At 43.1% G+C, this 13945-nt stretch overlaps 1 protein-coding gene across 3 annotated transcripts in view; it reads right to left on the minus strand.

Annotated features, from left to right (window-relative positions):
- KIAA1755 (KIAA1755 ortholog) overlaps positions 1 to 13945 on the minus strand; it is an 81517-nt gene that overhangs the window by 15861 nt on the left and 51711 nt on the right. For 2 of the 3 annotated variants that reach the window (XM_077251620.1, XM_077251619.1), the window contains exons 12-14: positions 12855 to 13846; positions 10813 to 11062; positions 7007 to 7096 (exon numbers count right to left, since the gene is read on the minus strand). In XM_077251620.1, coding sequence (XP_077107735.1) covers positions 7007 to 7096; positions 10813 to 11062; positions 12855 to 13846 — 1332 coding nt within the window. The remainder of the gene's footprint in view (positions 1 to 7006; positions 7097 to 10812; positions 11063 to 12854; positions 13847 to 13945) is intronic. The other variant, XM_077251621.1, reaches the window with a different exon arrangement.

Here is a 13945-nt window from a genome sequence, read left to right on the forward strand (position 1 = left end):
ATAGCCGCTGGTGGATTGCGATTCCGCCTGAGGCTATTGCGGGCACATGTCAGCTGTTCAAAACAGCTGACATGTCCCGGGAAAGATGTGGCCTTACTGCCGGAGCCCACATCAAAGAGAGGGTATCCGACATCGGCATACTATTACACCCGATGTCGGAAAGGGTATAATGGAACTTCTTGAGCAAAATGCATGGGTCTTAGAATTTACTGTGGTACTGCCATAGCACCTATTGCGAGACAGGCACTGCTCCATCAGTGCTTTTATTTTTATGTCTGGTACTGCACCTCAGTTCTATTCACTGGAACTGAACTGTGGTAGAAGAAAGAGCCCGTTGGCGTACCGTGGGTTGCCAGTGCTTGGGGCAAGGCACGTATTTTGCGCCCTTAAACCTGTGGACCATTAACACTCCTTAAGTCCCTTCCCAGGGTTCAGTATTCACCGCTTTATTACCAAAACACATGTATTGCATTTTAAGAATATGCTGATGCAATTAGAGTAAGGCTATGTTCATATTTCTGTTGATTCCATTTGTGTGTTCCACTTAGAGGGGCAAGAGCAAAAGTATTCATTTGCATCAGTAATACAAGCGGTGCTCCATTGATTATTATGGGGTCTGCATGGGTTCAGTTATATGTCAGTTTTTACATAGGACATATATTGGCAAGAATGATGACTTTTATACATCCTCCCTGTCATGTGTGGCTAAACAAACAGCTAATCTCAAAGACATATTGGTTCTTAGCCATTATGATCCGAAAAAGGAAAATGGACAATGAATCTTATATCACATGATTTTGATCCCTGTGGCTTATGCAAAGGCCTGACTTAACTTGGTTAAAGCAAAAAACTTCAGAAAGTTTAATGGCTCACATATTTTTGATATCAGAAAACATTTAAATTGTTCATCCAAGGGGGTGATTTATCACTAGATGGTGGCCCGATTCTAACGCATAGGGTATTCTAGAATATGCATGTCCACATAGTATATTGCCCAGCCACGTAGTATATTGCCCAGCCACGTAGTATTTTGCACAGCCACGTAGTATTTTGCACAGCCACGTAGTATATTGGACAGCCAAGTAGTATATTGCCCAGCCACGTAGTATATTGCCCAGCCACGGAGTATATTGCACAGCCCACGTAGTATATAGCACAGGCCACGGAGTATATTGCCCAGCCACGTAGTATATTGCACAGCCCACGTAGTATATAGCACAGGCCACAGAGTATATTGCAGAGCCCACGTAGTATGTAGCACATCCCTCGTAGTATATAGCACAGCCCATGGAGTATATTGCACAGGCACATAGTATATACTCACCTTCCGTTTGCAGCTGTCACCGCCGCATGTGCTGCGCTGTTTCTTGCTGTCGCGGTCATCAATGACCGTGGCTGTCATCACTGACCGCGGTCGCTAATTTAGTCCCCGGCTTTTGGCCACGGTAGGCCCAACAGCACCGATGGTCCTAGCCAGCTCCGCCTTCCTCACGGCGACTCTGCCCCCTTTTCAGCGCTTCTGGCCAGGCCTGTACGAAGTGGGCGAGGACTCGCTCTGCATACTGCCTGGCCTCCCCTGCCCTTTTGTCTCCACTCACTGGCTGGTTGCGACCCGCGGCCGCTAATTTAGTCCCCAGCTTTTGGCCGCGGTAGGCCCAACAGCGCCCATGGTCCCGGCCGGCTCCGCCCTCCTCATGGTGACTCCGCCCGCTTTGCAGCGCTTCTGTCCGGGTCTGTACGGAGTGGGCGGGGACTCGCTCTGCATACGTCCTGGCCTCCCCTGCCCTTTTGTCTATGCCCACTGGCTGGCCGCGACCAATGAATATCCGCGACAGACAGAAAGAAAGACAGACAGACAGAAAGACAGACAGGCAGACGGAAGTGACCCTTAGACAATTATATAGTACATGCTGAATGCCATGTGGCAAGTTGTATATTGGGTTAACTACCCGCAAACTTAAAATTAGGGTTCGTGAGCACGTTTGAGATAATGAAGAAGCTCATTCTGTGGATGATGAGGATCTCCTTAAATCATTACCTTGACACTTAAAAAGAAATATCACAACTGTACTCACAGTGGTTAAGCATCTAGGGGACTGACCAAGTAGATTTGGGATCTCGAGGGGTGACCTAGGCAAAATTCTAGCTCAGGTGAAAATCCGATGGATTTACCATCTTGGCACTCTCAGTCCCCAGGGACTAAATGTAAATTTGTGCTTTGCAGCATTCCTTTAGATTGGTATCTTTTTATTGGGTTTGGGGGTAGTTGTTTTTTTGCTTTTGATGATTTTTATCACATTTTATTTTATTTTAATTATTATTCTTTTGCTTATGTCTCTAGTTGGCATCACCCTATATTCCATGATATGGGAGAGGACTAATGGCGGAGGTTTTCAAAGTATTTGAATGGGCCCCTTCTCTTTTGGTTTATTCCCAGGTGGACTACACAAGTTATCGGTTCTCTGTTTAGGCCTGCATGTGATTGGGTCCCTTTCTAAATTTAGGGAACTGTTTATCCCATGGACTATTTTTTGTTCATTTTGCACTGTTTTTAAACATACACCTTATATAGAATGTCTAACTTATGGATTCTAAGGATAGCCTAAAGAGGGTTTTAATTGAGTATACATGTTTAAATTGTGTATACATCATTATTATTGTTCTTCCTGGATAGGATTATCATGTAAATTATTATTGCACTTTTTCACTTTAATAAAGCACTTTTGCACTTTATTTTTTTAGTCCTGCTATTTGTCAGTGGGTTCTACTCTCTAGCCCCCCTGATGTTTCATGTCATTTCTATCTCAAATTTTGGTTTTTAAAAACCATCAAAGAAAAGTAGGAAGGATCTAGTGAAAGACTGCGAACTTGCATTAAACAACATCACAGAATAGTGATCCACCAAATAAAACACTAGCATGTAGCAGCACAATGCAAACAATGCAGCGTTAGGACTAACGCGTTTCGACTTGAGTCTTAATCATGGTACCATGATTGGTGCTCATTAAAAGCTATATTTTACTAAAAGGTCGCAATCTCTCGCTGGATCCTACCTACCTTTCATATGTTCCTGCATCAGCTGCTCAGCGTATATCCGTGCGAGTCCTGGACCTTAGGAATCCATGAATTAGCCAGGTGAGCTGACTTATTTCCTTTTTTTCTGCTTAAAAACCGTAACTCTTTGTATTTGGCTTATCTTTGACAAAGCACGAACCATAACTCTTTATATTTGGCTTATCTTTGACAAAGCACCTGTTAACATAGTTGGGACCTGGTGACCATCCAAGGCTTCTTTCACACATCCGTTTTTTAGAATCAGTCACAATCCGTCATTTTTAGAAAAAGACAGAATCCAGTGACGGATTGCGTTTTTTGAAACAGAGCATGCCCGGAAGAATATCTCTCTCTCTCTCTCCAGAATTCTGTTTCTTTAAATTCCGGCAGCAGCTGCTTCAACAGATCCATTAAAAAAACGGATCCAGTGCATCAGTTTCTTACAATCGGCACAGGATCCGTCTTTTCAACACTTTGACGGATTGTGTCCGATTCTAAAGGCCCCATCTCACATAGCGAGATCGCTAGCGAGATCGCTGCTGAGTCACAAGTTTTGTGACGCAACAGCGACCTCAGTAGCGATCTCGCTATGTGTGACACGTACCAGCGATCAGGCCCCTGCTGTGAGATCGCTGGTCGTGTCGGAATGGCCTGGACCTTTTTTTGGTCGTTGAGGTCCCGCTGACATCGCTGAATCGGTGTGTGTGACACCGATCCAGCGATGTCTTCACTGGTAACCAGGGTAAACATCGGGTTACTAAGCGCAGGGCCGCGCTTAGTAACCTGATGTTTACCCTGGTTACCAAAAAAAACAAACAGTACATACTCACCATCTGATGTCCGTCAGGTCCCTTGCCGTCTGCTTCCCACACTGACTGAGCGCCGCAAAGTGAAAGTGAAAGTACAGCACAGCGGTGATGTCACCGCTGCGCTCTGCTCTCACTGTACGGCGGCACTCAGTCAGAGCAGGAAGCAGACGGCAAGGGACCTGACGGACATCAGATGGTGAGTATGTACTGTTTGTTTTTTTTGGTAACCAGGGTAAACATCGGGTTACTAAGCGCGGCCCTGCGCTTAGTAACCCGATGTTTACCCTGGTTACCCGGGTGCTGCAGGGGGACTTCGGCATCGTTGAAGACAGTTTCAACGATGCCGAAGTCGTTCCCCTGATCGTTGGTTGCTGGAGAGAGCTGTCTGTGTGACAGCTCCCCAGCGACCACACAGCGACTTACCAACGATCACGGCCAGGTCGTATCGCTGGTCGTGATCGTTGGTAAATCGCTATGTGTGCCGGGGCCTAAAAAAGGATGTGTGAAAGAGGCCTAATGTGTATGGAAGCCTCTTGACTGTCCTGATATATGATCTCAGGGAAGAGAAAGTATGGCCAGTTTGAATTCCAATGCCTTTTGTTTCCATGGCTGAGCCAAGAGATACAGATCTAGTAAAGGTTACCTTGACTCAGATAACACAGCACTGGGATATCATGGCACAAAAAAAACTGTCTTTTGAGACCTAATTTGTCATCTGTCAATGGCTTGGGCAGTGTTAAGTTCTCTTAATCTTCTGAAATGAAATAAACATTTGTGACAAGTTATCAAGATGGTGCGTTGTGAGTCATGATAACCTTTGCTACATATGTAGCTACCGACCAAACAGTCATTCAACCTACAGCTATCTAAGGTGTATGGGTACCTTTACCTAGTTGTCTGAATAGGCCTCAATACTAATGCACAAGCAGGATGCAGCGGACCCAAATGAAATAGCAAATGCACAGGTGCAATACCTGATGAGACAGCCAGCCTTCAATAAGGGTTTGGCCGTGTGGTGCACCCGTGCACTAAGATAAAAACTGTATGTGGCGTGTTCACACAGGGAATGCAGGCATCTGGCTCCAGCCTATTAATAACGCCCTATGGCGGGCTGCCCAGTGCCAAAATGCATCCCGTGTGAACAGAGGCCACAGTGTACAGAACCAATTGGGCCCAGCTGCACCCTGCAAAAAGATATACGTGCAAAATCAAAACATATAAATATATGTAAGGTATTGGTTGATATTCTGGCCATAATATGGAAGCTGGCAACCCACGTCAAGGGTCCTTACTTATTGCCAGTCCTACACTAACATGAAAAACACCAAAAAAGGAACAGTCCAAGAAAAAACACCAAAAACAGGCAGAGATGCTTACCTGTCTGAATAGGCCTCAATACTAATGCACAAGCAGGATGCAGCGGACCCAAATGAAATAGCAAATGCACAGGTGCAATACCTGATGAGACAGCCAGCCTTCAATAAGGGTTTGGCCGTGTGGTGCACCCGTGCACTAAGATAAAAACTGTATGTGGCGTGTTCACACAGGGAATGCAGGCATCTGGCTCCAGCCTATTAATAACGCCCTATGGCGGGCTGCCCAGTTTTATCTTAGTGCACGGGTGCACCACACGGCCAAACCCTTATTGAAGGCTGGCTGTCTCATCAGGTATTGCACCTGTGCATTTGCTATTTCATTTGGGTCCGCTGCATCCTGCTTGTGCATTAGTATTGAGGCCTATTCAGACAGGTAAGCATCTCTGCCTGTTTTTGGTGTTTTTTCTTGGACTGTTCCTTTTTTGGTGTTTTTCATGTTAGTGTAGGACTGGCAATAAGTAAGGACCCTTGACGTGGGTTGCCAGCTTCCATATTATGGCCAGAATATCAACCAATACCTTACATATATTTATATGTTTTGATTTTGCACGTATATCTTTTTGCAGGGTGCAGCTGGGCCCAATTGGTTCTGTACACTGTGGCCTCTGTTCACACGGGATGCATTTTGGCACTGGGCAGCCCGCCATAGGGCGTTATTAATAGGCTGGAGCCAGATGCCTGCATTCCCTGTGTGAACACGCCACATACAGTTTTTATCTTAGTGCACGGGTGCACCACACGGCCAAACCCTTATTGAAGGCTGGCTGTCTCATCAGGTATTGCACCTGTGCATTTGCTATTTCATTTGGGTCCGCTGCATCCTGCTTGTGCATTAGTATTGAGGCCTATTCAGACAGGTAAGCATCTCTGCCTGTTTTTGGTGTTTTTTCTTGGACTGTTCCTTTTTTGGTGTTTTTCATGTTAGTGTAGGACTGGCAATAAGTAAGGACCCTTGACGTGGGTTGCCAGCTTCCATATTATGGCCAGAATATCAACCAATACCTTACATATATTTATATGTTTTGATTTTGCACGTATATCTTTTTGCAGGGTGCAGCTGGGCCCAATTGGTTCTGTACACTGTGGCCTCTGTTCACACGGGATGCATTTTGGCACTGGGCAGCCCGCCATAGGGCGTTATTAATAGGCTGGAGCCAGATGCCTGCATTCCCTGTGTGAACACGCCACATACAGTTTTTATCTTAGTGCACGGGTGCACCACACGGCCAAACCCTTATTGAAGGCTGGCTGTCTCATCAGGTATTGCACCTGTGCATTTGCTATTTCATTTGGGTCCGCTGCATCCTGCTTGTGCATTAGTATTGAGGCCTATTCAGACAGGTAAGCATCTCTGCCTGTTTTTGGTGTTTTTACCTTTACCTAGTAACCAGTCTAGATTTCTTCTGCTCAGTGCCAAATTATCAACCGACAGAGGTCAGGGAAGGGAAAAAAACATAGCAACATTTCATCCACCTTTCTTTTATCTGTTGCTTGAGGACAGTGTTCCCCAACTCCGGTCCTCAAGAGCCACCAACAGGTCATGTTTTCAATTTCCTTACTATTGCACAGGTGATAATTGCATCACTTGGACAGACAAGCATTCAATCACCTGGGCAATACTAAGGAAATCCTGAAAACATGACCTGTTGGTGGCTCTTGAGGACCGGAGTTGGGGAACACTGCTTTAGGAGGTAAAACAATAAAAAATAACTTGATACTTGAGACTTCTGTTATTCCGTATTATCAATGAGTTTGCCTTGCCCTTACCTTAAAAAACGCTGCTCCATGTTCTTGTAGTAGTCGGTCAGACTGAGGTTTGTTCTTGCTATAAAAAGCATAAAGACCAAACTGTTCCTTCTGTAAAGTAAAACAAATCAATTTACTTCTAAAAGTAAATAAAGGAATTTGTGAATGTGCACACACTAAAACATAAAACATAAATGTTGTTATTCATATTAAAGCATAACCAATATGTTCTTCAATAGAACAGGCAGTCTGGTGGTGATCAGATATTTGGCTTTATATATCATTTAAACAGGAGTCGCCACTAGGTCAACCATGGCTAAATTTTGCTCTTATTTTTTTCCTGCTGCTCCCCTCAATATTCATTTTTTACATTTTTTTAAAAATCCGCCATAGGTTAAATTCCCACCATGCATTTTTGGTAAGGGTTCTGCGCTGCATATTTTTGCTGAGCAAAAAATCTCATACTCATGTGTTTTCCTTTTTATGTGCATAAACTGACCTGTCGTACATGTATGAAATCGGCAACCTGTCAATTTTTATTGTTGCAACGCTGAATTTTACGTGCGGATTTTCCCCACAGAATTGCATTAGATTCAGAAAATCCTCAGGTTAAAACGCATATATGTTTTTAGTTCATCTACGCTGCAAAAATGCACTAAAAACACATGTAATCCACATATAACTGTATCAATAAAGTTTTGTCGAAGTCAAATACCACGAAGTATCAAAAGCAAAGCAGCTTTATTTACAACATGACATTTAAAAACCAACAAACTACAGGGTCAAAAACTCACTAGAAATCGCATGTAAAAAAAGGGACTCAAAAATGCAATGAAAAAAATAGGTAATCTAATTTACTTAGTAGGTAAGTCACTATATACTCATCGTGGGAACATAGCCAATCAATTCCAGAGATTTTGTTTTATTTAGCGCTTTTAGAGTTTTTATCAAGTGGCGTGCCTCACAGGATCATGTATCTAGTCTGCTCTACATAATTACTATGAGACCACTGCCTCCTTGGCAAAGACCATCAAAATAAGCATATAAATAAAAAAGCCCATATTTCTGTAACTCTATGGCAGATACAAATAAAAAATAAACAAAAGATAAAAAATGAACATTTAAGAGAACAAGATAATAGCAATAATGACTATTTTCTACCTGGTGATGGATTGCTTTTAAGTTGCAGTTGAAAGCGTTAAACCAATTTTATGACTAATATATGTATCAGTATACAAATATATATACAGTACAATACAGATACAAGTAATTAGATTCTGATTAAATCTCTGTCATCAATAAGTAGAATTAAGAAAGATTTATTTCCATTTATTTACACAGATATTTCAACTCCCAGAGATGTTATCCATCTTACTAAATATTCATATTGCTATGAAATAACAACTTTGAAGAATCTTTTCTTTGAAAGTTGAGTTACTGCATTCCTCTGTTATTCACCCTGGATATATACAGATACATTGACATCTGGGTGTTACCATTACTCTTGGTAGGCGTGTTGTTAAACAGTCTACTAACTTCAGCACTAATTTAACAGTATTGAAGACAAAATTAATGGCAACTCTTGTTTACCATCTATATATATATAATCGTCTAAGGGGCACTTCCGTCTGTTTGTCTGTCACGGAAATCCCGTGTCGCTGATTGGTCGCGACGGCAGGCTGCAGCAACGGGCACAGTCCGGCTGCGAATTTGCCCCTTCCTACCCTCTGTCAGTGCCCCCTCCAGTCAGCGCTCACACAGGGTTAATGGCTGCGTTACACCGCGTTATGCTGCAGTGTAACGCAGTCTGTTAACGCTGCTATTAACCCTGTGTGACCAACTTTTTACTATTGCTGCTGCCTATGCAGCATCAATAGTAAAAAAGTTCTAATGTTAAAAATAATAAACAAATAAAAAATCATTATATTCTCACCTTCCGTCACCTTTCCCGCTGCTCCTCGCGACGCTCCGGTCCATGCATTGCGGTCTCGCGAGATGATGACATAGTGGTCTCGCGAGACCGCTACGTCATCATCTCGCGAGACTGCAATGCATTCTTGGGACCGGAGCGTTACGAAGAGCATCGGTAAACGCCTGGGCTGGATCTGGGGGCAGATGGAAGGTGAGTATATAACTATTTTTTATTTTAATTCTTTTTTTTAACAGTGATATGGTGCCCACATTGCTATATACTATGTGGGCTGTGTTAAATACTTCATGGGCTGTGTTATATACTACGTCTCTGTGCTATATACTACGTGGCTGTGGTATATATTACGTGGCTGGGCAATATACTACATCGCTGTGCTCTATACTACGTGGCCTGTGTTATATACTGCATGAGCTGTGTTATATACTACGTGGCTGTGCTATATACTACGCGGCTGTGCAATATATTACGTGGCTGTGCAAAATACTATGTGTTATATACTGCATGGGCTGTTATATACTGCGTGGGCTGTGTTATATACTATGTCTCTGTGCTATATACTACGTGGCTGTGGTATACATTACGTGGCTGGGCAATAAACTACATCGCTGTGCTCTATACTACGTGGCCTGTGTTATATACTGCGTGGGCTGTGTTATTGTCATGGGGAGCCTAGGTAGGCAAGAGCTAATAACCCAGGCCCCTGCAATTTCCCTCAACTCTGGGAAACCCTGACTGACCCTCTCCCAGAGTTTACACTGATGGTGTGCATGTCTGGGCCTCCACCCTCACCCTGTCTCCTGTTTCAACCCTAGGCTGAAACCTCCACCCACCACCCAGTGAAGAGACCACTAACCAATACCCACAGTTAGCACAGACAAGGATAACGGAAAATATACACCACGCCGCAGTCACTCAGGAATACACAATAAGTGCACAGGGCAAAACAAATACAAATATAGGAAGGAGGAAAATATGACAAAGGGAAATATACACCACCAGACACGATACTCCTTTTCCTAGACCACCACTCCAGACCGAGATAACCAAGCACAAGACAGAAGCTATAATCGGCGACGCCCAATGTTCAGAAGAACTATTTAAAGGCAGTGGGCGTGACCCAGCTTCCAATCTGAGCACCAGCTAAATTAACCCTGGACCAGCTAGATAAAAACTAGCCGACGCCACTGAGCGCATAGTGGACAAAAGCGGAATTACCGCTGTCTGTCGAACGCCCTGGTATGAACAGCGTCCGACATGACAGTTACTGTATATACTACGTCTCTGTGCATTATATTACGTGGCTGTGCAATATATTACGTGGCTGTGCAATATATTACGTGGGCTGTGTTGTATACTACGTGGGCTGTGCTATGTACTACGTGGGCTGTGTTATATACTACGTGGGCTGTATGCTACTTGGCTGTGCTATATTTCTCTGCTGTATCTGTGCATCATGAATCATGGTATGTGTTAAAGAGGGGGGCCCACTGAGACTCTTTCGCCCGGGCCCTAAAAAACCTGGAGCAGGCCCTGGCTTCACTGATTGGTCACGCCCGGCCACGAACAATCAGCGACAGGTGCAGTCCGGCCGCGAATTGGCACGGAATTTGAACCACGCTTCACTAATTGGTCGCGCCCGGCCGGCCGAATCCTGTGTATAAATTGCATTATTCTGAAAACTTCATAAATAAACTATATACATATTCTAGAATACCCGATGCGTTAGAATCGGGCCACCATCTAGTAAATTCATAAATTTCTAGGAGGAATGCAGAAGACCAGACCAATGCAGTGTCTATTACTTTATGATGAAGAAGACTTTTTTACTAAACAGTGACATGACAGCTTTTCTTTAAACAAATCAGTAAAAAAATACTTTCTGTAATACACGCACATGTTTCAGAAAACAACGCCCTACGTGACTTGGGTCTCTTCTGCAGCTTGTAAGTTCCTGTAGAAAAATATGGCTATGGAATTCATAGAGTTTTTCCAGGTTTCCAAATATGGCAGCATGATATCCACGTAGGGTGGGTGGGAGATCTGGCTGATCCATCTCACTTAGGTAGTGGGAAAGAACATAACCCAGGGAACATACATAGTCTCTCTCTGTGGCAAGCAGTTCTTCCATTATTCGGTGGAGCTTACTGGTCAGGAATTAAAGAAAAGATTCCAAGTTTATTTGCATGAAAACATTACAAACATATTCACAGTTACTCCAGAACTATGGTCAAATGTTATCATCATGAGCACAATCAACTGTGAAATAGCCATCTTTATATCTACCTATAGCAAAGTTCGAAAAGTCAGGTGTAGGACCCGATGCAATTCAAAATAGAGTCCCATATTGATTCGAATTTGTGACTTTTATGTTCTCAGTGTGCTCTCTGCATAATGACTCTGTGAGGCATCCTATTCTCTTCTAGAAGGGTCGGACTGATGCACCACAGTACAAAACCAAGATATTGCCCCGAAGGTCCAGCAGAAGACAGTAGGAAAACAACTTTGGAACCAATGACTTGTTATTAAAGACTATCCCTTATGGGATGATTCACATACACCTTAGGCTGGTTTCACACTTGCGTTTTGATCTGCAGCGTTTTTTTTAAAAAACGCATGTGGTGAAAAAACGCATGTAAACGCGGCAAAACGCCGCGTTTTTTTTAGACGCATGCGTTTTTGCATGCAGAAAAAAAACGCGGCGTTTTGCGGCGTTTACATGCGTTTTTTCCTGCGTTTGCGTTTTTTAAATGCATGCTGAGAAGTGTGTGACAGCTGCCAATCATCAAAATCAACTAGAAAACCCACTATAAACAGAAATAGCTAGGGTTAGGGTTAGGATCCCTAGTAACCCTAGGGATCCTAACCCTAACCCTACCCCTAACCCTGACAAGCCACCCCCCACCATCAAGGTGATAAAGGCATCCAAACCCTAACCCTAACCCTGACAAGCCACCCCCCACCATCAAGGTGATAAAGGCATCCAAACCCTAACCCTAACCCTAACCCTGACAAGCCAACCCCAACCATCAAGGTGATGAAGGCATCCAAACCCTAACCCTAACCCTACCCCTAACCCTAACCCTAGGGATCCATAGGAATTGGCTATTATGTTGATCTGGTGACCAGGACATTCTTCTAATAAAAAGCTTTGTTCAATGTGGACACCCCAAGATATACGGTATTGCTATAGAGTACTAAAAATATAAACTCGTAGAGAATTGACTGTCATATAGGGTTAGGGTTAGGGGTAGGGTTAGGGTTTGGATCCCTTTATCACCTTGATGGTGGGGGTTGGCTTGTCAGGGTTAGGGGTAGGGTTAGGCTTAGGGGTAGGGTTAGGGTTTTCTTGTTTTTTCTTGTGTTTAGGGTTAGGGTTTTCTTGATTTTTCTTGTGTTTTGTTGTGTTTTTCTATAAAAACGCATGCGTTTTTAACGCAAGCAAACGCCGCTAGAAATTACTACATGTTGCATTTCTGCAAATGAACGCACACGTCAAAAAAGCATGCGTTGCCGAAAACGCGTCAAAACGCACGCTAAAAAACGCATGCGTTTTTTAATGTTAAGTATAGAAAAAAAATGCATGCGTTTTTTAGCGCAAAAACGCAGCGGACAAAAACGCAAGTGTGAAACCAGCCTTAGTGATATATGTGCTGTGTGTACTATAATAACCTCAAAAATTCTGAAACTATTAAACATAGATGTATATATATTCTGTATAAATATATATTATATGTCTGTAATACTGCCATGTGCACAAGTATGAGCATTATTTTATTCACAACACAAAAATAACCTTAAGCTTTAGTTGAATGTGACAAAAAATGTATTTTAGAATTTTATAAATTCTTTGCCTCGATTGAGAAGTGAACTTATTTGGTTAAATATATCTTTTGATGCAATGTGTTTGACCAGAAAAGCTGCACAAGGCTCACTTACGCAAAGTTGAATTTTGTTGCCCAATCATTTTCCCTGGAAGTTTCAGTCATGGCTCTTCTCATCCAAGGCAGGCGTGAGGTAAGTGGTTCCATTGGTAGTAAGGGAGAATTGGCTGAAGAACTTTCAGAGGAGTATTGAGAACTAGAGTCCCCTGTGGAGAAGCTGGCATGCCTAGATAAAATGCATCTTCTACCTGACTGCTTTATTTTACTACTGTCACTCTGAGTCAGAATGCTCGAGTCATCACTATTGGTCCTGCCATAGGATACCCATGTAAAATGGTCTGTATTTGTTGCAGAGGATGGCTGTACTGGGGCTGGCCTAGGAAGCTTTGGACTAGGAGTATGTAATATCTCTAGAGCCTCATTGTTGGAGTTCTGAGCCATTACTTCACTGCTCTCTGGGTCAGACCCATTGATGGTTTTGGTTTCTTCACTTGTAGAACATCCCTGGGAAATCATAGTTTCTCTTGCTGGTCTTACGTTTCTTTGACTCCTAGAAGCTTTAAGAAATAGACCCATTGAACCAGCATGGAGACCAAAACTACAGCAATTAATAACTGTTGATTCTGCCGATCTCATGCTACCCCGAGTTCGAAATTCATCGTCTTCTTTTCGGCTTGCTTGTGTGACTTCACTTGAGAAGTTGACCGTGGTGTCTTCTCCTTTACTAACATTAGAAGACAATGTGGTTTCCTTGTGCCAAGCTAAGGCTGCAGTTTGCTCATCTTTACACTTCTCTAAAGTTTCTTCTATAAGTTGCTTTGCTTCCTGACATTTGAGCCAGGTCTCATTCCAAACAGCTAGTCCTCTACAACTGCTTAGTTTATAGGATTCTTCTTTCATCTCTTGAAATTTCTCATCTGACAGTTCCTCGGTTATTCTCTGGAGATAGCTCTCCAGGCATTGCTGAGTCTCTGGTAGGCAATACCTTTGTTCAGCCATCTTCAGTTGTCCTACGTAGCGGCTGCAGCTCATGGTGAGCTGTGTGATCTAGCAGATAAGACAGATCACCAGGTAGTTACAATTAAGACATTTATTCACTTAATTTCTCATGACCAAAATAAGCAATAATGCTTGAAAATATGATAT

The sequence above is a fragment of the Ranitomeya variabilis genome, chromosome 4, assembly GCF_051348905.1.
Source record: "Ranitomeya variabilis isolate aRanVar5 chromosome 4, aRanVar5.hap1, whole genome shotgun sequence".
Classification (NCBI taxonomy): Eukaryota; Metazoa; Chordata; class Amphibia; order Anura; family Dendrobatidae; genus Ranitomeya; species Ranitomeya variabilis.